The sequence below is a fragment of the Heptranchias perlo genome, chromosome 7 (genome assembly GCF_035084215.1).
Source record: "Heptranchias perlo isolate sHepPer1 chromosome 7, sHepPer1.hap1, whole genome shotgun sequence".
NCBI lineage: Eukaryota > Metazoa > Chordata > Chondrichthyes > Hexanchiformes > Hexanchidae > Heptranchias > Heptranchias perlo.
Genome location: NC_090331.1, coordinates 64,133,479 through 64,159,819, shown reverse-complemented (window position 1 = coordinate 64,159,819; position 26,341 = coordinate 64,133,479). Strand labels below are relative to the sequence as shown.

The 26,341-nt window shown below is 42.3% G+C and overlaps 1 protein-coding gene across 2 annotated transcripts in view; it reads left to right on the top strand.

The window, feature by feature from the left end:
- The window catches only part of hibch (3-hydroxyisobutyryl-CoA hydrolase), a 140,442-nt gene that overhangs the window by 93,722 nt on the left and 20,379 nt on the right, over positions 1-26,341 (top strand). For both annotated transcript variants that reach the window (XM_067987736.1, XM_067987737.1), the window contains 4 exons: positions 12,638-12,783; positions 16,731-16,817; positions 19,504-19,556; positions 21,532-21,613. In XM_067987736.1, the coding sequence (XP_067843837.1) occupies positions 12,638-12,783; positions 16,731-16,817; positions 19,504-19,556; positions 21,532-21,613 (368 nt within the window). The remainder of the gene's footprint in view (positions 1-12,637; positions 12,784-16,730; positions 16,818-19,503; positions 19,557-21,531; positions 21,614-26,341) is intronic.

Sequence of the window (26,341 nt, the reverse complement as noted above, 5' to 3'; positions counted from 1 at the left end):
GAGACAACTCTCCCAACCTTGGCACCAGTCCCCAGATGAGGAGGACTTTGCAGGGTCGACTGGACTGGGTGTGCCTTTGTCGTGTCCTGATTCGATGCCTAGGTCGCAGCTGAGTGGTCCGTCCACTTTTATTCTTTAGCACTTTGATACAACTGAGTAGCTTGTTAGGCCACGTCAGAGGGCAGTTAAGGTTTAATCATGTTGGTTTGGGACTGGAGTCACATATAGGCTAGACCAGGTAAGGATGGCATGTTTCCTTCCGTAAAGGTCATTAGTGAACCATTTGGGTATTTATGACAGTCCGACAGCTTCATGGTCACTTTTACTGGTACCAGCTTTTTAATTTTTAAATTGAATTCAAATTCTCCCATGGATTTGAACTCGCGTTCTCTGGATTATTAGTCCAGACCTCTGGATTACTAGTCTAGTGACAGAATCACTATGCTACCATAACCTTGTACACAATTCGATGACGTATACATGGACTTTAGGAAAGCCTTTGACAAGGTACCACATAGGAGATTACTAGAGAAGGTTAAGAGGTATGGAATTAGAGGGAGGATAGCAAACTGGATTATAAATTGGTTAGAAGGAAGGAAACAGAGTAGGAGTTTTTCAGAGTGGTGGGTAGTGGTGCCCCACAAGGTTCAGTTCTGGGGCCACTTCTGTTCAATGTGTATATCAATCATTTGGATTTGGCTTACAGAGAGTGATGTCAAAATTTGTGGATGATACCTAAGTAGGAGGTATGGTTAATCTTTTAGAAGACCAATGGAAGCTATAAAGTGTATTGATAAGATGGAGGAATGGCCTAAAAAATAGCAGATGGAATTCAGTGTCAGTAAGTGTGAGATGATGCATTTTGGTTTTAAAAAAAAGCAATAAGTATACTCTGAATAGAAGTAGGCTGGGTACTGTGGAAGAGCACAGGGATTTGGGGGTACAGGTTCACAGGACATTGAAGTCAGCACCTCATGTTGATAAAGCTGTAAAAAAAAAAGCTAATGAACTGTAGGTTTTATCACAAGAGGTACAAAATATAAAAGCCAAGAGGTAATGATGAGCCTACATAAAACCATAATAAGACTTCAGTTAGATACTGCCTGCCAGTTAGAATCATAAAATTATACAGCATAGAAGGAGGCCATTTGGCCCATTGTGCTTGTGCCGGCTCTTTGAAAGAGCTATCCAATTAGTCCCACTCCCCTGCTCTTTCCCATAGCCCTGTAAGTTTTTCCCTTTCAAGTATTTATCCAATTCCCTTTTGAAAGTTATTGTTGAACCTGTTTCCACCGCCCTTTCAGACAGTACATTCCAGATCATTACAATTGGCTGTGTAAAAAAAATGTTTCCTCATGTCACCTCTGGTTCTTTTGCCAATCACCTTAAATCTGTGTCCTCTGGTTACTGACCCTTCTGCCATTGGAAACAGTTTCTCCGTATTTACTCTATCAAAACCATTCATGATCTTGAACACCTCTATCAAATCTCCCCTTAACCTTCTCTGTTCTAAGGAGAACAACCCCAACTTCTCCAGTCTCTCCCATAACTGAAGTACCTCATCACTGGTACCATTCTAGTAAATCTCCTCTGTACTCTCTCTTGACATCGTTCCTAAAGTCTGGTGCCCAGAATTGAGCACAATACGCAGCTGAGGCCTAACCAGTGTTTTATAAAAGTTTAACATAACTTCCTTACTTTTGTATTCTATGCCTCTATTTATAAAGCGCAGGATAGGGTGACTGAACACCTTGAGAATTTTCAGTTAATCAGAGAGAGCCAGCATGGATTTGTGAAAGGTAGATCGTGCCTGACAAACCTGATTGAATTTTTTGATCAGGTTTGTCAGGCAGGGGAATGTCTATGGATGTTATTTATATGGACTTCCAGAAGGCATTTGATAAGGTCCCGCATAAGAGACTGTTAGCTAAGATAGAAGCCCATGGAATTGAGGGAAAAATACGGACTTGGTTAGGAAGTTGGCTGAGCGAAAGGCGACAGAGAGTAGGGATAATGGGAAGGTACTCACATTGGCAGGATGTGACTAGTGGAGTCCCGCAGGGATCTGTCTTGGGGCCTCAATTATTCACAATATTTATTAACGACTTAGATGAAGGCATAGAAAGTCTCATATCTAAGTTTGCCGATGACACAAAGATTGGTGGCATTGTAAGCAGTGTAGATGAAAACATAAAATTACAAAGGGATATTGATAGATTAGGTGAATGGGCAAAACTGTGGCAAATGGAATTCAATGTAGACAAATGTGAGGTCATCCACTTTGGATCAATAAAGGATAGAACAGGGTACTTTCTAAATGGTAAAAAGTTAAAAACTGTGAATGTCCAAAGGGACTTAGGGGTTCAGGTACATCGATCATTGAAGTGTCATGAACAGGTGCAGAAAATAATCAAGAAGGCAAATGGAATGTTGGCCTTTATATCTAGAGGACTAGAGTACAAGGGGGCAGAAGTTATTTTGCAGCTATACAAAACCCTGGTTTGACCGCACCTGGAGTACTGTGAGCAGTTCTGGGCACCGCACCTTCGGAAGGACATATTGGCCTTGGAGGGAGTGCAGCATAGGTTTACTAGAATGATACCCGGACTTCAAGGGTTAAGTTACGAGGAGAGATTACACAAATTGGGGTTGTATTCTCGAGAGTTTAGAAGGTTAAGGGGTGATCTGATCGAAGTTTATAAGATATTAAGGGGAACAGATAGGGTGGATAGAGAGAAACTATTTCCGCTGGTTGGGGATTTTAGGAGTAGGGGGCACAGTCTAAAAATTAGAGCCAGACCTTTCAGGAGCGAGATTAGAAAACATTTCTACACACAAAGGGTTGTAGAAGTTTGGAACTCTCTTCCGCAAACGGCAATTGATACTAGCTCAATTGCTAAATTTAAATCTGAGATAGATAGCTTTTTGGCAACCAAAGGTATTAAGGGATATGGGCCAAAGGCAGGTATATGGAGTTAGATCACAGATCAGCCACGATCTTATCAAATGGCGGAGCAGGCACGAGGGGCTGAATGGCCTACTCCTGTTCCTATGTTCCTAGGATCTCATATTCTTTTGAACAGCCTCCTCAACTTGTCCTGCCACCTTCAAAGATTTGTGTACATACACCCCCAGGTCTCTCTGTTCCTGCAATCCCTTTACAATTTTACCGGTTAGTTTATATTGCCGCTCCTCGTTCTTCCTACCAAAATGTATCCCCTCACACATCTCTGCTTTAAATTTCATCTGCCATGTGTCTGTCCATTTCACCAGTCTGCCTATGTCTTCCTGAAGTCTATTACTATCCTCCACGTTGTTTCCAACATTTCCAAGTTTTGTATCATCTGCGAACTTTGAAAAGATACCCTGTAAACCTAAGTACAGGTCATTTATATATCAAAAAGAGCAGTGGTCCTAATACCAACCCCTCCCAATCTCTCTCAATATGGAGATTTTGAATCAGGCAAAGTCACTTCTCTCTTACAGTAGAGTTGGGACATTAAAATAATACTGAAGTTTCTGACTTAAAAGCATTTTGAAATCTTTGAGCACGATTAGGAATTTTAGATTGAATCCAACACAACCCCCTCCTCACTAAAAGATTACGTTGTACTCTGAGAAAACTCTGAATGATAATTTGTGGTTAAGGCATGTTTTGTGGTTTCATATTTTTCTTTGAAGTTTATAGCATTCAACATTAGAATCTGAGCACATACCATTTTAGTTAACATATTTTCATAAAAACTGTGCCCATTGAAAGATGCCAAAATTACTGAAAGTTAAAGTACAATAGATTTATTAGAAATCCAAATTCAATCTCTTCTACATTAGCAACAAAGAACAGTTCTTCTACAAGCTTCATAATTAAATGCTTATGTCTTACAATTTTTCCAATTGTACTGAATGGAGATGGGAAATAAGCAGCTTATAGTCCATTATGCATTTTTTCTGCTTTTACGGGCTCTAGTATTAACAAAAGCTTATTTGATTTTGGTGCATGACTCACATTTTAATCAAGATTGTCAGTTGCTTCTTGGTGCTGTTCCTTCTCCTATTATAGTTTTCAGTGGTGATGGAGACCCTGTAACAGTGACTGCCGTGGCTTTGCACTCTTTGAAGAGTTTTACTCAATAAATGAGGGCAAAAGGTCAGGTTGGGTTTAGCATACACTCAGTGTAATGGATTTATTTTATAACATTGTCTCTTTTAATGCAGCTTAGCTCTGCGTAGCAGACCGATGCACAGTTGAAACTCGATAAAGACATAATTGGTTTGACAAGAACTTTGGTGCTTTAATTAGAAAGATACTTATAACTTGGGAATCATTCATTTTGTATCTGATTTTCAAATGTTACAAAATACCATTAACCTCTTAGGTTATGTCCAGTATACTTCTGCAAGTGTGAAAAATTACATTTCTAATTTACTGCTGTTGGACAAAATTAGGTGATACACTAATATTGAGTGTGCATAGCACAAAAAACATGAATACTGGAGAAATCTGTGCTATTATCAATACATGATACAGTCCCCACTGCTTATAGTGGGCGCGTTTGTGCGAACGTGATTTGCCTGCTATATGTGATGGCTGGTATAACGTGGTAGCGTTAATTTTGAGTTATAGTGATATTGTAGGGAGCTGTGGCAATTCTGTCTGTTAATGAAACAAAAACCTTACGAAAGAATAAGAGGGGAACTTGTGAGAGACAGCAATTCAGACAGTAGTAGGAATGTACTGTACTTGTATCCAGTGAAATGTGCTGTGTTGCTCATTTTTTGCCCAATTCACTGACACCTGCAGCTAAAGCATCTGTGACCTTTGGGTCGCAGGAGATGGCTATCAATGGTCTTTCCTGGACATGTGCAATCTGATTTCCGAAGTGCATTGAGGTATGTGGGATGGTTGGTGAATCCATCAGACTCCCTAATAATTTCCACGAGAGGGCCAGGTGCTGAATCTAATGCGAAATTGTCTTCTGGAGCTTGCTTAGGTGACTTAGGAGAGGAAATTGTCAAAGATTTTCTGAAATTGGCCAAGCTTTTTCACTCTCTAGGTTTTTGCCTTCTGATAAATTGTCAGAGACCCTTAATACAGCTGTTTCTGCCCAAAATAAATGAAGCACTTAAGACGCTATAACCGGCAACTTTGAAATTGATGTCAATGCAAATGGATAATGGTTATCGATTTTTGGACGACATAAACGACGGCCGGTTTTAAACGTGGGTGTTTTAAGTGGTGGGCACTATTCTGCACTTTTAAATGAGGAGTCTTGTGTCTACATCCAAAGGCCCAGATAATGAAATAACAGCTGAAGTTATGCCGTTCATTGGAATTTTAGTCTCAAACACCATAGGGGTAGGATTTCTGTCATTTAATAAGTGAAACCACTGTTCTAGCTGGGACTTTTGTAAGCCAGTTGGTACTAATGACACAATTTGGGTGAAGTCAAACATAATCTAAAATTGTATCTAGTTAAACAGCTTTACTGCTCCACGAGACTGTTGAATTCAACCACATGGAATATATTTGGGCTTCTCTTCCACTTTTAATAGAGGAGTCTGTAATGTCAAGTGGCACTACACTCCTGTATATGGGGAGCCAATCTATATCATAGCACAGGCTGGTTTCTGTTAAAATCTATGCTCTTGTCTGTCTATATTTAGGCACAGCTTCAATATTACTTTAGACTCCACCCAGATATGAACTCGTAAATTGTGCAGTTTAAAAGACATCAGTTAGAGTGCCTGCATTAAGGAGGACACATTGTGAAACCGTTCGATTGTGGGACAACTCTCACACTTTAGCAATTATTAAAAGGTCACTTTCACACAATTCCTGTCTTCCCCATGTCTTGCAGGAGAATGGACTTTACAAAATGAAAGGTATTGAAATTCCCTCTGGCAGTTACGGTGTCTGCATATGTTATAAATGGTAGGATTAATAATGACTGTCATTATAAGCCAATCTTTAGCTGTAGCCAGGGCCTAATGTATTTGTAACATATACTATTTCTTAACAACTATCAAATTTTCAGTAATTGATGTCAGTTAATTCGAAAGTGTGGATTTCATAATGTCAACAAATGGAATGGAATGCCCATCAGTCACAGCATGACTATTCCTGTATGGTTTTAGTTCTCTATAAATATTTGAAGATGTCCTTTCTAGGTATCTTTTTCAACCATTAGAATAGGTGTTTGTGTGCATGTCTTATGTCTTATTGACTTATCAATTCAAATATATTTTTTTAAATCCTCATTCGCTACCCTCTGCATAAGTTAGGAATCCACCCGCCAAGAGGAGGAATAGAGAGAAGGGAAAGTGAGAATTTACTAAAAGTCTGAAATTAAATTCCAATTTGTAAAACTTTATCATCTTCACCTTTACTTGTTTTGAAGAAGCTTTAGAATTGCTGTATATTTCTTCATTTCTGTTTTACTGCAGCATTCTATTTGTCCTCATATTTAATTGGATTTCCTTTTCTTTTGCTGTGGATAATTGCAGTGATGGTGGACACAGCAAAATCTTGTTAGAACAAAACATTTTAAAATCTGAAATAAATGGATTCCTGATGTAATTGAGAAAAGAATATGCGAGCAATACAACTATTTTTAACAATTTGCTAGGTAATAAAAATAGTAGGAAAGTAAAGCCAAAACATTCCTTACCTTGAATGTATGGCACATTTCCCAGGAGCAAAGTTCTGATGTGGACCTGGAAGTTGTCAAAATGCATTGACAAACTAGGATTAACGTTATTACAAACTTGCCTTTTACGGCCTGGAGGAATGTGGAAATTGTAGATTGCATTTTTAATGCCTGTGTAGTTAATAGTAGCTGAGTGCAAACTATTAGCACCAGAAAAAGACAAAGTTGGGAGAGGAAGCACTGCCAGGTCAATGAATGGGCACTTACCTCTGGGATATTCTGTACCTGATGTAGCCATGCTGGGCGCCGCCATTTTAATTGTTGTTTGCTAATTCTTTCCTTATCATGATAAGCAAACTTACAAAACCAGCTGGTGCAGATCTTTGCACTGAAGCCTGATGGCAAAAACTATTGTATAGAGATTGCTGCGTGATGCAATGGAGAAGGATACAAAGAGTGGCAATAATATCAGGAAACTATTAGCGTTGTGGGAAATGTGCTAGTATTTTTTGTTACAGACTTAAAGCATGGTATTTATGTGATAGCGATGAAGGGTCTAAAACATTTTTGATATTGACAGACAATATAGTGTTGGGGGTTTGCAGAATACTGCTTATGTCTGGTGTTCCAGTTCAGTGTGTGTTCTGGCATTTCAGTATCACAGAATTTGTAAACAAGAAAAAAAAAGTGTTTTTTTAAAACGAATTAAAAGCAGTGTAAAACAAAATACTGTATTTTTAATGGCGCTATACTGAGAACAGGCAGATCAATTTGCAATATTTTCAATTCTGAAACTCACTACAACATTGAATAAAATATGTCGTGAAAGTGAAAATCAAACAAAACGAAACATTTATGTGGATGATGAATCTTAACTTCATTTTGAGTACCTAGTATATAAGAGAGCAACTTATTTATTTAAAGGCAATCTTTTAAGTGGTTATATTTTTAAAACTGCATGCTTTTTACACAGTTTAAAATAATATATATCTGAAAATTGTTTTGAATATGTAGAGAATGGTTGTTGGTCTGATCTATTTATTACATTCCAAATTTAGCTGGTGCTTTTAATTTCTCCCCACATTAATGCAATTATGCTAAAAATACAACCAACGTCACCACAGTATTTTGTTTCAATTACTGTAATGAAGTGAATTGCTATTCTATGTAGAAGGAAGTGTTAAGTTCTGGAACTCTCCATTCCTCTAACTCTGGCAGCTCTGCAGTCCCCCCTCCCCCCATTGGCAGCTGTGCCTTCAGCGGGTAATCCTCAGGCTCTAGAATTCCCTCCCTAAACCCGTGCGGCTCTTCACCTCTTTCTGTTCCTTTTAAGACCTTCCTTAAAACCCACCTCTTTGACTTAGCTTTTGATCACCTATCTTAATATGTTTTTTGGCTCAGTGCCTGTTTATTCCTTACACCTCTGTAAAATGTTTTGGAAGGTTTTTCTATGTTAAAGGCGATATAGGCAAAAGGTTGTCGTTGTTGTCATTGATGACTATATTTTTCTCAGGTACAGCAGCTCAGACCATAGGTGAGCCCTCACCTCCATGACATGGAGTGTGCCTTGACCTGCCCAATCGGTCACTTCAGCGATCTTAGGGATTGTAACAGAAAGACCTTGGGCTCAATTTTAAAACTGAGCCGGGAAGGGGACAGGGGAGTCAAATTGAGGTCAGGAAACCTATTAGTATGGGTTTCCCGGACGTCCTTACGATTTTAACGTAAGGACGTCTTCTATTTTTTTGTCGGTTCCCAGACAGTCAGTTGACAGGCTGGTCTCAGTCGGATGGGAGACCAGCCAGGAAGAGGATGTCTTTAGGTAAGTCTGCAGGTAAGGCTTTGTTTGTATGGATGGGGGGGCATGGGTGGGCATAGGTTGGCATGGGTGGGCATAGGTTGGCATGGGGGTCGTGAGTCATGAGAGATGGGATTGGGGGTCATTCATGGGGGGAGTGTCGAGATCAAGGGTCATCGCGGGGGTCTGCGATCGTTGAGGGGGAGGGTCGGAGGATCAGAGTGGGAGGGGGGATCGAAGTTGGGCGGAGGATCGGGGGTCGTGGGGGGAGGATTGGGGTCGGGGAGGAGGATCGGGGTCAGGGATCGGAGGAACGGAGTGGGAGAGAGGATCGGGGTTGGGGATCCGCGATCGGGGTGGGGGGGTCGCTATCATTGGGGGGTCGGTGCAGGTAAGCTTGTTGGGCCTGGGGGAAGCACTCCTTCTCCAGGATCATAAGCTGTGCCTTTCTGGGCACCTACCTGTTAGTCTTGGGCCTTCTTGTCTCCTTTCACGAGGCGTAAAATAGAAGGCCCGGGAATCCCGGCCCCCCGGGTTGAAATCAGGAAGTCCTGAAAATTGGAGGGCCGAAGCCTTCTCGTAAGGTTTTAAGGCCCGACCCGCCTCCTAGGAGCGGGTTGGTCATCCACCCCTCTTCCCGCCCTGGTGAAAACCGGAAATGGGCGGGTTGGAAGCAGGTTGGTGGCTGGTCTGAAATGGTGGCAATTTTCGATGTCCCCCTGCCCCCAACCCACCTATTTTTCAATGTTAAAATTGAGCCCTTTGTCACTGCAATTTGGTTTATCTTCCTTGACTTCAGAAGCCGGTACAATAAACAGTTTAGTCTTCCATGAGTTAGGCTAAAAACTGCCTAACGGATAAATTAAACACTAAATGTATAAGTTAACAGAACTAATTACACATAGCAGAATTTTTCTTTGTAGGATAGAAAATCTTCAGCCCCTGTAAACTGGACTGGACATTGAATATTAAACTTTGCATGATGGTTTGTTATTGACCATTCACAGAATCTTTCTAGCCTGGCTATTACTTAATTTTGAATCAAACAGGTGGAGAAATACTTATCAAAAAAAATGTCCTGGGTGAATAATATTTAAATTTGTGTGTCTCAACCATCAGAAGAGCTGTGAATGAACCATATAGACACATAATATAACCCACAAGATGCTTGTATTTGAATTGAATGGTTTGGCCTCTCCCTCAGATCCCTGTCCAGATATAATATCTATACCCTGGTTGTTCTTGATTTACTTGTGTGTCAAAACAAGGTAGGCCATTTTCTGTGAGCAAAACTAGCTTTTCACACTATATATACCACAAAAAGAAAGAAGCCAATACCATGATATGTCATCGACAAAATTGTCACCAAGAGGTTGAACCTGTTCTCTTAGGTAATTTTCTCCCTTTCTCTTCCCTCTGCATTTAATTTTTTCATCATTGTTTTAATTGCACCAGCGAGGGATTAAGTGAACTCAGTCAGATCAATAACATGATCTGACTTAAGAGGTCATTGATCATTACCCTCACCATGGAAACCATGTCCTGCTTTGGGTTCTCCTTGTAAAGAACCTTATTTGTCAGTAGGTTTATCCTACTTTAATCTCTCTCTTGTGGTGGGTCTCCATTGTCTTTTCTCAGTCATGGATTAGGCATGTGTTACCAAAGCAGCATTTGGGTTAGGTAAGTGGAAGGTCAAGAAAGTAACACAATTTGCAGTGTTCTTATAGACCACAAACTGCCTTCAGTATCTTCCTATTTAATTCAGCAGCGCATGTAAACTTGAGTTTTAATGACGTACACTTGAAGTTCCCAGTGGTTTAATACTGTTTTGTAGCTACCTTCATTCTTTGCACATGAAACACCAAATAATGTATGTGAATGTGTTCTTTAACCAAAAGTGATACTGTATGTATTTATTTACACTCCTAGAACAGTAAATGCAGGGCGGGATCAACCGAAATGGGATTAATGTAGTTAGGATTTTGTTTTTTTTAATTCGTTCATGGGATGTGGGCGTCGCTGGCGAGGCCAGCATTTATTGCCCATCCTTAATTGCCCTTGAGAAGGTGGTGGTGAGCCGCCTTCTTGAACCGCTGCAGTCCGTGTGGTGACGGTTCTCCCACAGTGCTGTTGGGGGACTGGGAGTTCCAGGCCAGATTGTCAAGCCTTTGTCTAATATAATTGGTAAATGTAAAGAATTTACCTTCAAAAGCTTATCAATTGCCGCCAATGATTTAGGCTGTTCCACAAAATAAAACAACAACTTGCATTTATATAATGTCTTTAACATAGAAAAACATTCCAATGCACTTCACAAAGGTATAATTAAAAAAAGGATGCTGGGCCAAAGAAGGAAATATTAGGAGGGGTGACCAAAAGCTTTGTCAAAGAGGTGGGTTTTAAGGAGGGTCTTAAAATCAGAGAGGGAGGTGGAGAGCCGTAGGGAATTTCAGAGCTTGGGGCTAAGGCAGCTGAAGGCATAGCCACCAATAGTGAGGTGAAGGAAGTGTGGGATGCACAAGAGGCCAGAGTCAGAAGAACAGAGAGTTCGGGAAGGGGGTTGTAAGGCTGGAGGAGCTCACAGAGATCAGGTGGGGCTAGGCCATCAAGGAATTTAAACACAAGGATCAGGATTTTAAATTTGAGCCATTGGGGGACTGGGAGCCAATGTAGGTCAGTGAGGACAGGTGATGGGTGACTGGGATTTGGAACAAGATAGGATACAGGCAACAGAGTTTTGGATGTACTGAAGTTTACAGAGGGTGGAAGTTAGGAGGCCAACTAGGAGAGCATTGCAATAGTCAGGTTTGGAGGTGACAAAGGCATGGATGAGGTTTTCAGTGGCAGATGGGCTGAGGTAGGGGCAGAGGCAGAGAGTGATGTCAAGGGTGTGGAATAGGCAGTCTTTGTGATGGAGAGAATATGAGGTCAGAAGCTCAGCTTGGGCCAAATAGGACGCTGAGATTGTGAACAGTCTAGGTCAGTCTGAGACGGTGGCCAAGGAGGGGATGGAATTGATGGCAAGAGTAGGAGGACAAAGACGATGGCTTCGGTCTTTCCAGTGTTTAGCTGGAGGAATTTGCGGCTGATCCAAGACTGGATGTCAGACGAGCATCTGACAACACAGAGGCATTGGACGGGAGGTGAAAAGAGCTGGTGGATAAGTAGAGGGGTGTGTCATCAGCATACATGTGCAAGCTAACCCAATGTCTGTGGATGATATCGCCAAGCATGTAGATGAGCAAGAGAAGGGGGCCAAGAATCCTTGTGGGACTCTGGAGATAACAGTGTGGGAGCAGCAAAAGAAACCATTGCAAGGGATGCTCTGGCTGCTATTGGTTAGCTATGAATGGAACCAAGCGAGGGTAGTCTCACTGAGTTGGACAGTGGAGGATAGTGTGGTCGGCTGTGTAAAGGCTGCATAGGAGATGAGGAAGGATAATGCACCACAGTCACAGACTGTATCATTTGTGACTTAGCTTAGGGCCATTTTGATGCTGTGGCTGGGGCGGAAACCTGATTGAACATTTCAAAAGGAAAGGATGGGCACTGATTTGGGAGCTGACAACACATTCAAGGACTTTAGAGAGGAAATGGATGTTGGTGATGGAGCGGTAGTTTGCAAGGACAGAGGAGTCAAGAGCGAGTCTTATTCAGGAGGAAGTTACGGATGGCGGCTTTGAAAGAAAGTGGGATATTTCCTGAGGAGAGGGAATCATTTACAATGTTAGCTAACATTGAGGCCAGGAAGAAAGTTGGGTGGTCAGCATTTTAATGTGATTAGGGTCAAGGGAGCAGGAGGTGGGACTCATGGATGAGATGAGCTTGGAGTTGGCATGAAGGAAATGGGAGAGAAGCTAGAGAGGCAGATGGGTTAAGAGCGAGGGCAAGGGTGGGGGGAGCCTGAGGAGAGGTTTTGGCTTGGTGAGCAAGGGGAGGTGAGGTGAAGTAGAAGAGGCTGTTGAACTTATGGTCTCAATCAAAAAAAGCAAACAAATGTTCAGAACTGGATGAAAAAGATCAGAATTTGAAAACTTGAATCCCCAAATCCTTTTAAGATTAAAGAACTGTACAATTTTAACTGTAATGCAGTTACATAAATATCAAAATTTTCAAAGTAACTCTGGAATTTTCTTTAATTATGTGATTGCCAGATTGGCTACAAGTTCAACTAAAATGTATTTGTACACAGGTCTGTTTCCAGATGTAGGAGGAGGTTTTTTCTTGCCAAGACTGGAAGGGAAACTTGGCTTGTACCTTGCCTTAACAGGATTTAGAATTAAAGGAAGAGATGTGCATCATGCTGGAATTGCTACTCATTTTGTGAAGTCTGAGAAGGTATTTTTGTTTCTTTGCTTCATCTACAGACTGATGCTCACAACCATAGCTGACTACAATTAAATGAGACCATAGCATATGTGACTGCGTTATTTGCTTTCAGAAACCAGGGTGCTAACTGCTGTTCAAACGTCAATTTTGGCAATCCACAAACACTGCTTAAGGAAAACGAAGCAGATGTGAATGGACGTCTGCAATAAGTACTGTGTTAAAGAGGAACTCGTTCATCACTCTAAATTTAACAATAATAAAACACCAACAACTTATGTTTCAAAAGCTGTGGTTTAGCCATCTTCAGTTCTTTATTTGTAAACTTTGAGGCAAGTTCCCTGGATTTTGAAAATGGGGGTGGGACAATGCTGCTGGTCCTTGACTGCGGAGCAGTGGATCATAGGATCTGTGTTTGTGTTGGCAGAAAAATAGTTTATGCATTCAGTTAATAGAGCACATAAATGTAGTATTTTTCTCTGACACGTGACTTTGATGGGTTTTTTTATTACTGCTAACTGAACAACAGCCTAAACCACTCTGGAAAAGAATGTACAGTCCTTATGTTAAAAATCTGGGGTCATTCTTTCAGAATTAAAGAAATGAAAGAAAGACTTGGATTTATATAGCACCTTTCACAACCTCAGGACGTCCCAAAGCACTGTACAGCCAATGAAGTACTTTTTTGAAGTGTAGTCACTGTTATAATGTGGGAAATGCAGCAGCCAATTTGCACACAACAAGGTCCCACAAACAACAATGTGATAATGACCAGATAATCTGATTTTAGGTGTTGATTGAGGGATAAATATTGGCCAGGACACTGGGGAGAACTCCCCTGCTCTTCTTCAAAATAGTGCCATGGGATCTTTTACGTCCATCTCAGAGGGCAGACAGGGCCTTGGTTTAATGTTTCATCTGAAAGACAGCACCTCCGACAGTGCAGCACTCCCTTAGTAGAGTTTCAGCCTAGATTTTGTGCTCAAGTCCCTGGAGTGGGACTTGAACCCACAACTTTGTGACTCAGAGGTGAGAGTGTTACCACCAAGGCAGAACTGACTCCTAATTGATGAAGGCAAGGAATTAATGCAACTTCCTGGTGGAACATTGTATTAACGTGCCGCAGTGCTGCAACTAGGGGCCACGGAGTAGTTTCTTAAATAATTGGTTTCCATTTGGAACCAAGCAGCGCCAAGCAGAGATCATGGGCATGATTTTCACTCGGAGCTGAGAACCCAGCGCATGGGGTTGATGTTCACGTGGGGAACCCGGAAGTCAAGTTAGTGTGTCACAATCTGCGATCTTGACTCAATTGGAGGTAATTATTTATGCTTCTGAGTTCCCCGCGCCCCAGCCAGCTAGATTGACAGGCTGGCTGCCTGTCGGGAGGGAAAGGAGCCGCGAATCACAGAGGAGGGAGGGAGAGATCGTGGGCCGTGGACGACAATGGGGAGACGGGGAAGTGGAGAAGATCAGGAGGGGGAACCTTGGAGAAGATTGGGGGGGGAGATGATCAGGTCGGGAGAACAGTCAGTGGTTGGAGAAGGCTGGGGACATCAGAAGGCTGGGGACATTGCAAGGCTGGTCAGTTACATCATAGGAGATTGGGATCATATACATCGGTGGGGGGGTCAGAGACATTACGGAGGAGGGGGTGTCGACCGTGGGGACAGTCTACTATGGGGGGGGGGTCTCAGCTATTGGGATCGTCCGATCGCACCAGGTGAGCTTGTTGGGCCTTCTCCGACCTCGGACTGCTCCTCCTGGCCCACAAGCAGTGCAATAATGCACAGTGCACCTCATGGATCTGGCTCTTCTTATCTCCTCTCACCTGACTCAAAAGCAACGAGAAACCCATGTAGGTAAGGTTAAATATGTTTTACCTTTATAATCCAGAAAAAATTAAGTGCCTCAACGATCGCAGTGAGATACATTGCCCCTTTAACAAGCCCCCCGCCGGCATTTAGTGGGGATTTGACTCCCAGGTTAACACGAATGGGTTAGACCTGGAAGTGGCCACTTCAAAAATCTGTTATTTTTACCTCCCACCTATTCCCTTTGGGGTTAAAATTACCCCCCATAATTCAAGTCAGCATGACCTACTTTCATGCACCTTTAAATAAACAGTTTCAGAACAGCACCGATAAACACCCAGAAGCAGATTGCTGGTCCACTGTATTAACTGGGGAATAGAAACATAGAAAATAGGAGCAGGAGTATGTCATTCGGCCCTTCGAGCCTGCTCCGCCATTCAATATGATCATGGCTGATCCTCTATCTCAATACCATATTCCCGCTCTCTCCCCATACCCCTTGATACCTTCTGTGTCGAGAAATCTATCTATCTCCTTCTAAGAAGGCTTAAGGGTCTTGGCCTCCACAGCCTTCTGTGGTAGAGAATTCCACAGGCTCACCACCCTCTGAGTGAAGAAATTTCTCCTCATCTCAGTCCTAAATGTCCTACCCCGTATCCTGAGACTGTGACCCCTCGTTCTAGACCCCCCCCCAGCCAGGAGGAACATCTTCTCTGCATCCAGTCTGTCTAGCCCTGTCAGAATTATATACGTTTCAATGAGATCCCCTCTCATTCTTCTAAACTCTAGTGAATACAGGCCTAGTCAACCCGATCTCATATGACAGTCCTTCCACCCCAGGAATCAGTCTGGTGAACCTTCGCTGCACTCCCTCTATGGCAAGTATATCCTTTCTTAGGTAAGGAGACCAAAACTGCACACAATACTCCAGGTGTGGTCTCACCAAGGCCCTGTATAACTGCAGTAAGACATCCTTGCTCCTGTACTCAAATCCTCTTGCAATGAAGGCCAACATACTATTTGCCTTCCTAACTTCTTGCTGCACCTGCATGTTTGCTTTCAGTGACTGGTGTACAAGGACACCCAGGTCCCTTTGTACATCAACATTTCCCAATCTATCACCATTTAAATAATACTCTGCCTTTCTGTTTTTCCTTCCGAAATGGATAACTTCACATTTATCCACATTATACTGCTTCTGCCATGTATTTGCCCACTCACTCAACTTGTCTAAATCATCTTGAAGCCTCTTTGCATCCTCCTCACAACTCACAATTTGGTATGTGATGTGAAGAAACTGGAAAATGAGGAATACAAATAAAAATTCAAATACAACTTTTCAAGTTGTAGGTAGGGAATTCTGCATTTTTTTCCAAATTAGTAATAACCATGATTGTTATAACAGTGTGTCAAAATGTAACGTGTTTTAATAGCCCACCCTACTGCTATTGACTGCATGGGGTAATGTACAGAACATTTTCACTTTAGGACACACTGCAGGAGTGACTGTGATTTTTGAACTGTCAAAATGCTTTATAATTCTGTGTTAGGAATGCGAATGTTCGCCAAGTCATAATTAATGTTTCATCATCAGATTTGTCAAAATCTATCTTGTGGGAGTTTCTACATCAGAAAGACATGAAACAAAAAGGCTTTTAGATACATTTTGCACAGGCATAGCAGTACTTCATTTATAGAATGGAAAACTTTTCCTGAATGGTAAAACCTGATTCTGCATGTTATTCTGGCAGATAATGGTCAATGTCTGAATCATGGCATTTGTAATAAGAGACAATTTATTGTTCAGCAACTAGCTGGATTTGGTCTAACGGATTTTGAACTTGTGTAGTTTAGGTGCAGGTAACAATGATCATTAATGCAGCTATTTCCTTACACAAATCATTGTGGTTGAAAATGATCAAATTTGCTGCAAAAGTCTTATTTTTTTCATGATTCCAAACCATTAAATGATGCTTTAGCAAAGCAAGACTGCTGTGTATATATGTAATACAATTTGAACTGTGTTGTGAAGTTTGAAATAAAATTAGTTATAAAGCTTTTGGTAATTCACAAACTTGAGCTATTATCTGAATTAGATTTCATCACCTGTCTGACAATTTATTGGTATTCAATCTGATTTTTTAGATCCCGGCTCTGGAGAAAGATTTGGTGTCTTTAAAATCTCCTTCGAAAGAGAATGTTGCAGAATTGTTAAATTCATATCACCTCAAGGTACAGTGATATATAAATATGTAACGACTTGGCATTTGACTGCACTGCTACTCTCTTTTTCATCTCCTGTTTTGTCGCCCAGTGGGTCTTTTTGGGACACTCATTTCCTGTGGCCAAGATGGCAGGGTATCTGTCCTGCTCTCGGCTGCTACCAGTGGCACACTTAGTCGAATGTCATGAGGCATGTGACAGTACCCTGCATGACTGAAATTGGGAACTCTGGAGTGGGGCATTGAACTTATTCCTCCTATGCTGTTATATTCTGTGTTTTGCCTCAACACCAGGAGTGTGAATTTTGAAAATCACCCCTTATAACTGCATTTAGAAACTACAGGGTTATGAACTGGCGTGTTCTGATCTCTATAATCCTCCTGCAGGCTTTACAGTTACTGATAGGACTGAATATTTTTTAATCAAAGACTTAGGCCAGGATTTTAGCCCAGATCTGGGAACGGGGCGGGGGGGAGAGGTCGAATTGGGACAGGAAACCCAGAAGTACAGGTTTCCCTGACGTCGGTACGATTTTGACGTAAGAACCCCTTTTTTTTGACGGTTTCCCATCCAGCCTGATTGACAGGATGGTCTCAGTCAGATGGGAGCAGAGCGAGGAGGAGGACGACTTCAGGTAAGTATGGATGATGGCGGGTGGGGGGGTGGGGATCAGGGGTCAGTCATTGAGGGGAGGTCAGTTTTCGGGTGTCAGTCATTGGGTGCCAGTCACGGGGGGGTGGTCAGTCACCGAGGCTGGGGTCAGGATCGAGGGTCATCGCGGGGGTCGCGATCGTTGGGGGGGATCACTATCGTTGGGGGCGTCACGATCATTGGGGAGGGTCCACGATCATTGAGGTGGGGGTAGCTGCAGGTAGGCTTGTTGGGCCTGAGGGCAGCACTCCTGCTCCTCTGGGCTCACAAGCAGTGCTATAAAGGCACTTACCTGCTGTTTCGGGCCTTAGCGCCTCCTATCACGTGGTGTGAAGGCCTGGGAATCCCGGCACCCAGGGGTTGAAATTGCAAAACCTGAAAACATGGAGGCCGCAGCCTCCTTGAAAGATTTCAGTGACTAATCCGCCTCCTGAGAGTGGGTTGGTTGCCTGGTCCTTGTCTCGCTCCAGTGGAAACCGGAAATGGGCGGGTTGGGGTGGATTGGGGCAGGTCTGAAATTGTTGCAATTTTCAATGCTGCCCCCAACCCACCTGTTTTTCCCATTTAAAATCCTGCCCTTAGTTTTGCTGTAGATTATGAATGTGACCTTTTATGTCTGGATATCAATGCACTGTTACCACACCCTGAACTTCAAATGTTTTTTGACATCTACATCATGCTGACATAATTGGGTATTGCTTTCTAAGTTTTTGTTTAAATATTGATTTGTAGATGTTCATCATCTACATTTTCTCATGAGTAGAATATTTCTGTGATTGATAGCATAGCAATCTACTGAAGGTTATATCTTCAATGTATGTTTATATACTGCAAAAAAAACTTTTGAACTGGAACTTTATTGTAACCCTGACCTTGCCACCCACTTGCAGTGTTTAGTTTCTGTGCTGGGTTATGAAGGTTGTAACATAGGAAATAGTATGATTGTGCTAAAAATGAACAAAACTTTAACAGTAAACAAAAAAATGCTGCAATCTTCAAAACATGAAAACTGTACTTAGAACAATTATTACAGCGATGGTGAACCTTTAATACCTACTTTACTCCAACCTTAAGTGGTACATGTAAAATAAATTAATTGGAGTTATGAGATGAAACATTGCAAATAATGCACAAGTATTATAGGCAAATGGTTCACTGTCATGGTGGCTTTTTTCATGAAAACCAGTGATTTCAAGCAGTTCTGTTTATAGTACAAGTCGTCATTTGTGATGTAATCACTGCAAGATTGCCAGAGTTTAATTAAAGCAATCTACCCCTGATAATTCAAAGGTTATTTTTTGCACTAAATAATTTCAACTTATCCAATGACTTTGAATTAAGAGTAGACTGTAGTGGATTACTGGAGAGCAGCAACCCTCTGCACATTAATGTTAATTGATAGATGAGGGCTCAATTCAAATAATGATCGGTCCTACAGAGTGTATAAATTTCTGAGTCAAATGTGTCTCTTGTCAATCTGAAATGCCTGACATCTGTTGTGAATCAAGATGAAAGCATATGCATTCCCAGCTACTCACAGAATATGTACAGTGAGCATTGTACCCTTGTGTCAGAGGAACTGGAGAAATGCTGGCTCTAGTTAAAGGAATAATTATTGTGAGGTCAATTTGTCTTGCCAAATGACTGTGACAAGCCGACGATAACTTCCCCTCCACTGAAGTGAACAATGTTGTGATCTTTGTTCTGATGACAAAGTGAGTCATGAAATCGGAATTGCAATATGTTGCAAATAAAAGTCCAGAAAATATGATCTTTGGAACAAATCACTAATTGAAGACTGGCATAGCGGAGAATACTGGAAAATGCTAGCTTCCAAATTGTGTGGGAATGTGTTTCATTATAATCCCGTGATTCAACCTTTCCTAGTACTACTTCATTGAGGAGTTGATTCAAGGACTGTTTCACCTTAGGGATTTTTTTTCCTCTAATAAAATATGAACAATAAACTTTTACAACATAGTTGATGTAGACCTGGAAAAGCGAAAAAAGCAGAGATGTTTATTGTTCCTTTTTCTTCTAACAGTGCAAAGCTGATGATAAATTTGTCTTGGCAGAGCACATGGACAAGATTAATAGGTACTGTGCTATATGGAATTCTCTACTTATAATTGGATGTAACTGATACAGCTACTGTGTATTACTTGCATCAGTCCAACTTTTCAAAAATCTTGTTAATTTTAAATTCAATTTCAGCATGTTTAACATGTAGTGCAAGAACTAATTTGCCAAAAATTGGTATTTTATATATAATATAGTGTAAGTAAACCCAATGCTCTATACAAGTCTTTTTTTGATAAATGTTAACATTCAGTGACAAATGGACATTATTTAATTATTGATTTGCGTACCTACGTGCAAGGAGTTGGAGTTTTTTATATTAAATTACCATCTTAGTTTCCCATGAGCCCCATTCCACCCTTTCTTATGTACAGTATCTTCAGGGGTAGGGGAGAAGAAAGAGAAACACACTAACTGTTTATACCATTCAAGTGCAGATGAGTGTTAAGAATTTTCATGGTAACAATGGTTTTGTTTTTTTCTGTTGGTTTGGAAGCAGAGCATTACACAACAGAATTTAGTGAGTTGGTTCACTGTACACATTTGTCAACTAATTTTTTTTACCCCATAAAACACTATCGTACCTCTGGCAGGTCTGCTTGATGGTGTAATACAGACTTTTCCATGCCTAATATTGATGCTGGTTGGTTCCTAATGAAAGATGCCCTTTTATATGGTAGGGCTGTTCATGGCAGTTTTCTTCCTTCCCAAACCCCTGCAGGATAAAGCACTCCAGTGCACTCAGAGCTCCATGTAGTGGCCTGATTTGAGAGCTTGGACAGCAGGTGGATTAGAACATCAATGTAACAAAGCCATCTTGATAACCTAGTTATGATAAAGGCAGTGTGAATTGTTATACTAAAATATCCAGACCAGAAAGTCCTCTGTTCAATTCCTGGTCTCTGCTGAATTAGCTGATCTCGGCTGGAGCAGCCATGGAGGAATTACATTAGGCCTTAATGCTCCTGCCTGGGGAGGGGGAAAGTCAATCAAGGTTCCTTAAGGAGAGGGGGAGACCTTTTTTCAAAGCCAATGGAGAGTAGGAATTAAACTCTCAAAACTTTGAATGACAATACCTAATTGTTACAGCTTAGACCACCACCGACACTTTCATTCAAAATACTTTAAAGCCATTTTTGATTGCAAAAGTGTCCGGTTAACTTTTAAAAATTTATGCAGTGCTGAAATAACAGTGTTTTTAAAAAACAAATCTGCCCAATTAAAACCACAGTGAAGTGCAAATCGCAATGACCCACAGCATGTTAGATTTACATAAAAGCTTTTTGCAAAAGTGGGTCAATCTCAAAACAGCAAGTGGCATTTTGATTTGTAAATCTTTATTGTCTTAACTTTGGGGAGACAGGATTTACACACATTTTATTTCATGATGTGGAGATGCCGGTGATGGACTGGGGTTGACAATTGTAAACAATTTTACAACACCAAGTTATAGTCCAGCAATTTTATTTTAAATTCACAAGCTTTCGGAGACTTCCTCCTTCCTCAGGTAAATGTAACTTGGTGTTGTAAAATTGTTTACAATTTTATTTCATGGCAGAGGATGGCTACAATATAAGTAAACATTTTGTTTTTAAAGCATTTTTAAATTGCTTGCAAGAATTTGATGCATAACATGTTGAATTAGTATGCAGAAGGTTTTTTTTCCCCTTCTGCTATCTTAAGATGCTCATCTGGAGCATTCACTTCTAAATGCTGTTTGAACACCAATGCTTTTTTGTTTTACATTAACTATTCATGCAAACTTTTTTTGAAGTATTTCCTGATTTAGTATAGAAGTATTTTGTCATGCTCGTTCAGATTCACAACGAACACATTTTAATTAGTCACACAGAAATAGGGCTGGTTAGCTTCCCAAGATTATCTTCAGAAACCTAAACAATAGCCTAAGTATCATAGTAGCTCAATGTTGTACTGTATTTTACAGATCATCAATCCATTGCAAAACTACTTTTTATGTACTTCTGTTTTACAGGCTGTTTAAAACCAACAGTGTAGAAGAAATACTACAAAATCTGAAGCAAGATGGTAGTCCATTTGCACTTCAACACTTGGGGGTACAGTATTTTTGATAAATAACAGAAGGAATTTGAGCAGTGTTACAATGTTAGCAGAAGCCAGTGATTCATACAGATCCTACTGTAATTTAACACTAATATTGAGCCATAATGCATTCAATTAGAAGGCCTGCAGGTACAGTGGACAAACTTCTGAAGGTAATCATTCATCACTGGACAGGAACTGTAGCAGAACAAAAATGTAACCCTCTCGCGTTCAATAATTACTTCATTGTGTATTGTGAAATTAAAATATTATAGGAATTACTGACCACCAACTAGATAGCTCAGAATTAATTCTCCTCTTTCCACCTGACCTTACCTAACTTATGTAGAAGTATGTTTCCAGGCCTCTAGTATCTTCCAAGTGACTGTTCCTTTATGTGTGATCCCAGACAGATAGTGTGAATACAATTATCGGGTGGCATCATAGCTAAGTCAGATCCCGTCAGCAGTGGGAACTCTGTATATTGTTTGCTCTTCTGTGTCTCCCTCCCCACCAACCCAGGGACAGTGATGCCAATGTTTGTGCTTAATAGCCACTGAAATAGCTCCGGATAGACACAATTGAACCTCAGACCTTTCAAATACCTTCATGTAGTTCGCTACCGTACCACATGACGCATTTACCCACTGAACCATCATTTAAAGTGACTCAATGTGTGGACAGTTCTTTTTGCTAAGAGTAATATTGTGTGATTGAACATTATTTCGGGGGTGATATAAAGATCTGATTTAAATGTTAAATTGAAGTTTTGACAGTTTTTTTCCTTTGTCTGCCAGTTAGAATCATAGAATGATACAGCACAGAAGGAGGTAATTCAGCCCATCATGCCAATGCCGACTCTTTAAAGAGCTATCCAATTAGCCCCACTCCCCTGCCCTTTCCCCATAGCCCTGCAAATTTTTCCCTTCAAGCATTTATCAAATTCCCTTTTGAAAGAGCAGTGCATTCCAGATCATAACAACTTGGTGCGTAAAAAATAAAAATATTGCCTCGCCTCCAGTTCTTTTGCCAAATATTTTAAATCTGTGTCCTCTGGTTACCGACCCTTCTGCCACTGGAAACAGTTTCTCCTTATTTACTCTATCAAAACCCTTCATGATTTTGAATACCTCTGTCAAATCTCCCCTTAACCTTCTCTGCTGTAAGGAGGACAATCCCAATCCTCTTTCTCTTCTCATTAGTCCCTCTTCTTCCCCAGGCAGTAGATCATAAGATAATTGCAGATGAGAAAGGCCATTCAGCCCATCTTAGATCATCCATCCAGAACGATCTGATAGTCCCAGTGTCTTGGCTGCACTGGAATAGCTTGGTGAGGGGAGCGGCTGACTCTGGTGCACAGGTCTTCAGCACCACAGCCGGGTTGTTGACAGGACCCATGTATCCAGGGCACTCAGCTGCTTCTTAATGTCCCAAGTCGTCTTGGCACTTTTGGCTGAAGATATTTTGCAAACACCTCAGCCTTGTCTCTTGGACTCTTTTGCTGGGCTGTGCCATAGTTGAGGATGGGGAATTTCATGGAGCCTCCTCCTCCTCCTCTGTTAGTTGCCTGATTGTCCACCACTATTCTCAACTGCATGTGATAGCGCTGTTGAGCTTTGCTGTGGAACTGCTTAACTCCATCAACAGCCTGCTGCATTTTTGTGTGTAGCATGCAGGTAGCCCTGTATTGTATTTTACCCATCTTAACGCAGGCCCAGTCTGGTGACTATGTATTTTAGGACTCAGCCAGCTTGGTTATTGCTGGTATTACTGAACCACTCTGGGCCCTTCCCTCTGTTCCTCCAAATGATGTTCAACATGGGGAAAGAAAAGAAAGACTTGCATTTATATAGCGCCTTTCAGTACCTCAGGACATCCCAAAGCACTTTACAGCCAACGATGTACTTTTTTGAAATGTAGTCACTGTTGCAGTGTAGGAAATGCAGCAGCCAATTTACGCACAGCAAGCTCCCACAAACAGCAATGTGATAATGACCAGATAATTTTTTTTAGTGATGTTGGTTGAGGGATAAATGTTGGCCAGGACACCGGGGAGAACTCCCCTGCTCTTCTTCAAAATAGTGCCATGAGATCTTTTACATCCACCTGAGAGGGCAGACAGGGCCTCGGTTTAACATCTCATCCGAAAGACGGCACTTCCGACAGTGCAGCACTCCCTCAGTACGGCACTGGAATATCAGCCTGGGTTTTGTGCTCAAGTCCCTGCAGTGGGACTTGAATCCACAAGAGTGCTACCCACTGAGCCACAGCTGACACTGCACTGATTGATCAATTGAGGGGGAATGGTAGGTGATAATCAGCAGGAAGTCTCCTTGGCTTTGCTTGACCTGAAGCCATGAGACTTCATGGACTTCAGAGTCAATTTGAGGATTCCGATGGCTAAGCCCACCTGACTATACACCACTGTGGGGCAATTCTCCCAACATGGACACAAGTCCCCAGCCAATCAATCATTATGTGGCTGCAGGTGTGCAGAAGATATCTCCCAAAGTGACTTTTAAATCCAGAACTGATTTTGTCCACAAACACTGAGCAGTGGACATTACCTGGGAAATATTGGCCTCGATAATAACTCCCCCACAACGAGCGGGAGAGTCGTTGGTGCGGGGGGGGTTTAAACCGTCCAATGCGTGAAACGCAATCCTAACCTGCCACGCACACACCCATTGCCATTTTTACAGTGGTGGATATCAGGGCATCCGAGTATCCCGCTGTGGAGAGGCAGGTCCGTCATTAACATATTTAAATCAGACTCCGATAATGCAATTGTGAGCCCGATTTGGAATTAGTGGCTGCTGCACAGGCTTCCTGGGAAACTCGGCAGTGAAACCAAGGTGAGATTGGACAGCACTTTATCAGGGTGCTTAAAGGTAAGGAGGCCCGATCTGAATAAAGGTTCAGTGCTCACAGCTGCTTTCTCAGTTCCCCCTGAGACACGGTTTGGGGAGAGTACTTGTTGTGAGAGACTTATTTGTAGAGTTTGGAGGTGTTCACACAGAGAACATCAGGACGGGTGGCGCCATGGCTGCTTTTGATTGGACTTCGGACGAGGAAGAGGATGAGCATCATCAGCAGCAAGGGTGTACTGTGGAGGGAGCTGCAGGTGGACAGTAGAGAGGGGAGCAACAGAGGGGTCAAATTCACAGGAGGCACTACCCACCTAACATGGTGTACAGACAGAGGCTCAGCTTCCTTGATCTCTTAGGGAACCAGTGCTTCCAAGTGCTTCTGGAGGCAGAGATTGTCAAGTCAGGTGATCGCAGACATTTGCAGCCTCCTAGAACAAGACCTGCTCCCTCCCGGACCTGGTGTTCATGCATTAACAGTGACCGTGAAAATCATTACCGCCGTCAATTCCTTTGCCTCCGGTCCCTTCCAGGGCTCCACCAGAGACATGGTGAGGGCCTCGCACTCGGCTGCACATAAATACATAAGGCAGGTAATGGATGGATTGTTTGCCAGGGCTGGGAGCTATGTAAACTTCCCCTGTGATGATAATAGCTAGAATGAGCGGGCACTCAAATTCGTGTCTCTGGAAGGCTTCCCACAGGTACACATGGGGCAATCCGAGCAACCCTGAAATCAACCAGGAACATTCATCAATCACAAGGGATTTCATTCCATCAATGTTCAGCTGGTGTGCAACCACAAGTAAAGGTTCATCCAGGTCTGTGCTAGGTTCCCCGGGAGCTGCCATGATGCTTTCATACTGCAGCAGTCCAATATCCCCAACATGTTCAGACCTGGAACCAGCCTTAAGGGGTGGCTGCTAGACGACAAAGGATACCCCCTTCAAACCTGGCTGATGACACCTCTGAGGAACCCCACCATTGAACAACAGCAGCACTACAATGCGAGCCATTTGACAACCTGATGAGTCATCGAGCAAGCCATCGGCATGCTCAAGTTGTGCCTCAGATGCCTGGATGGAGCGGGAGGCGCCCTTCAGTACTTGCCAGCGAGAGTCTTCAGGATAATCATGGTGTGCTGTGTTCTGCACAACACAGCGCAGCAGCGAGGACTAGAGGTGCAGGAGGAACAAGCCACTCAGCACTTCTCATCTGATGAGGATTCCAATGTCAAGGAAGAGGAAGATGGGGGCGCCCAATGCCAGGCCAGCCAATCACATCGCTGCTCGAGATGCCAGGGATGCCCTAAAACCTTGTAGGTTCAGTTAGTCACACACTGGTCCAAAGTAATTATCACCCCGCCCCCCCCCACTTACACAAGCAGTCCTGGAACCCTCCACCCACTCATTGCACATCTACCAATTGTTCTCAGTTAATTCCATTCAGCACCAAACAAATAAAAAGTAGAGTTGGCACTCTCTATGCAAGAATGGGGAACATCGCAGAGTGGTGCAAAGTAATAAATTTAATGTGACTTAATAAATTAAAAATATTTGCAAATTTTCAAGAACACCTCAGGGAAATACAAAGCTTTTCTCTTTCTCTCTCTGGCACTTCTACGTGGTGCAATCCCCTGTGACTTCAGCAGAGGTAGTGACAGGCTGCTCTGATCCCTGTTCTGACTTTTGAGATGCTCGCGGCCGACGACCTCTGGGTTTTGGAGACCGTGAGGACCCCGCCAATGACTGCTCCAGCTGCACCTGTGCGGGGGCAGACTGGGCCAGCAGGAGAGGAGGCAGTATGTCGGGTACTGGTTGAAAGGTGGGGGCGTGGGGGAGGGGGAAGTAGCAGGTGGGACGTGGAAATGCTTTG